The sequence below is a fragment of the Pundamilia nyererei genome, unplaced genomic scaffold (assembly GCF_000239375.1).
Source record: "Pundamilia nyererei isolate P.nyererei 1_Seehausen unplaced genomic scaffold, PunNye1.0 scaffold00027, whole genome shotgun sequence".
Lineage (NCBI taxonomy): Eukaryota > Metazoa > Chordata > Actinopteri > Cichliformes > Cichlidae > Pundamilia > Pundamilia nyererei.
The window spans coordinates 50,895-53,049 of record NW_005187428.1 but is presented as its reverse complement, the minus strand read 5'-3'; the positions used below and the strand labels follow the sequence as shown (position 1 = coordinate 53,049).

The 2,155-nt window shown below is 37.6% G+C and overlaps 1 protein-coding gene across 1 annotated transcript in view; it reads left to right on the top strand.

Moving 5' to 3' along the window:
* The window catches only part of LOC102215905 (intestinal mucin-like protein), a 17,043-nt gene that overhangs the window by 12,961 nt on the left and 1,927 nt on the right, over window positions 1-2,155 (top strand). The window contains exons 3-11 of the mRNA XM_005728234.2: window positions 16-144; window positions 257-440; window positions 528-738; window positions 839-1,014; window positions 1,136-1,205; window positions 1,367-1,467; window positions 1,555-1,586; window positions 1,684-1,864; window positions 1,952-2,056. Coding sequence (XP_005728291.2) covers window positions 16-144; window positions 257-440; window positions 528-738; window positions 839-1,014; window positions 1,136-1,205; window positions 1,367-1,467; window positions 1,555-1,586; window positions 1,684-1,864; window positions 1,952-2,056 — 1,189 coding nt within the window. The remainder of the gene's footprint in view (window positions 1-15; window positions 145-256; window positions 441-527; window positions 739-838; window positions 1,015-1,135; window positions 1,206-1,366; window positions 1,468-1,554; window positions 1,587-1,683; window positions 1,865-1,951; window positions 2,057-2,155) is intronic.

Below are 2,155 nucleotides of genomic sequence, written 5' to 3'. Positions count from 1 at the left end.
ATACATAACCTGGAGATTTATATTGACAATGTCTTTTGTGATCCAACTGAAGATGTTTCTTGTCCACGATCGATAACAGTATCATATGTATCACAAGTCATCACACTCATTAATCATAATCTTATTGGAGCTGCACAGTTGGAGGTAAATTTATGCATATATGATTGCCAATATTTTATTGTATTTTTCTGCAAAATAACCAAGATAGATTATTTCATAGTATAGTTTTACATATGGTGCAATTATTCTTTTGTAGGCACTGAAAAATGAAGAAAGTTTGAACCTACCTTATTCTCAACAAGGTGTTAAGATCATGAATTCAGGCATTAACCTGATTTTAGAGATTCCTCGTCTAAAAGTGGTTGTTACATTTGGAATAACTGGCTTCAGTGTAACCCTTCCATTCCAGTACTTTGGCAAAAACACACAGGGACATTGTGGTGAGAATGTTCACTAAAATGGCCATATTTCTTAACCCTTACTTTGAGGTTGTACTGCAATATTAACTGTTTAATTACTATTGTCAGGAACATGCAACAATAATCAGGCTGATGACTGCATGTTGCCTGGAGGTAAGCTGGTGGAAAGCTGTGCAGTGATGGCTGACTATTGGCCTGTTGAAGACCTTTACCAGCCCAACTGCCCAACACCACCCGCACTACCTACCAGTGCACCTGAACCACCACCTACCTTAGCTCCATGCAAACCAGACTCCATGTGTGACCTACTTAAAACTAGGTAAGCATGATCTGATCTGTCCCAAAAGTTTATTCCTGTACTATTAACAGTTTGCACTTAAAACAAAATACATTCATTTTTGTGTCTTTTGTTAAAACAGTCTCTTTGCAGAGTGCCATCCATTTGTCTCTCCAGAAAATTTCTACAGAGGTTGTGTTTTTGATAGCTGTCACGTTTCAAATCCAACAGTGGAGTGCACAAGTTTACAGACTTATGCTGCAGCCTGTGCTCAGGCTGGAGTTTGCATTTACTGGAGGAACCACACCACACTGTGCAGTAAGCAACCCCTCATCATTTTGTAAATGTTTTGAAATGGTTGGAATCACAAGTGACACTTTGCCAGCATGTATATAAATATCAAAGCAAAAAACAATGAAGTTCTTTTCTTCATCATCAGCTGGTGAATGCCCATTAGGCAAAGTTTACAAGCCTTGTGGTCCTGCAGAACAGCCAACCTGTCAAGACGAGTACGTTTCTGCAAAACTATGCAAAAACATTTCTAGGCACTATGATAATAACAAAATGTGGCAAAATATAAATGTTTACAGTGGCAATAAGTAAAAGTGACACTGTCTATCAACTTAACTGAATGAATTTAACTGCTGTTCCAACGTAACTTATTTTACAGTCCAAGTGGACCAACTATGAACTACACTACTGAGGGCTGCTTTTGTCCTGATGGAATGAAACTCTTCAACCAGGAGTCTGGAATATGTGTTGAAAAATGTGGTAATTACTTTTTGTAATATTTTCAGTTTACTACTACTGACCTAAGTATATGATATAGTTTTAGTGACTTTTTTTATTTTCCAACAGGATGTCTTGATCCTGAGGGCATTCCTCGTGAGGTGATCTTCTTCTTCCTCTTTTTTTTTTTTCAGAAATTCTATTCTTTATTGTTTACTTACAGGAGAAAATAATATAAGTTGTGGTTTATTCTTTCAGTTCAATGAAAGATTTGAGTACAAATGCCAGGACTGCATCTGTGAAGAATCTACGAAGACTGTGACTTGCAAGCCTAAGGTGTGCCCTCCACCGTCAGCCACTACAGACTGCTCTGCTCCTGGGTTTGTCCTTGTCAACCAGACCAGTCCATCAGACCCCTGCTGTTCTACCTATGTTTGTCGTAAGACATATAGTATCAAAGCACTTTAAATTTTTCCAGAATGTTATCTGATTTTGGTAGTATCTCACTGTGCCATCATCTCTGCAGAATGTCAACCTAACACCTGCCCAGTCACTAATATGAATTGTCCAATTGGATATAAGCCAGTTGTCAGTGTTCCTGATGGAAAATGCTGTGCAGAACATACATGTGGTAATCTCATTCAAACAGTTTGAATCTATCTATCTATCTATCTATCTATCTATCTATCTATCTATCTATCTATCTATCTATCTATCTATCTATCTATCT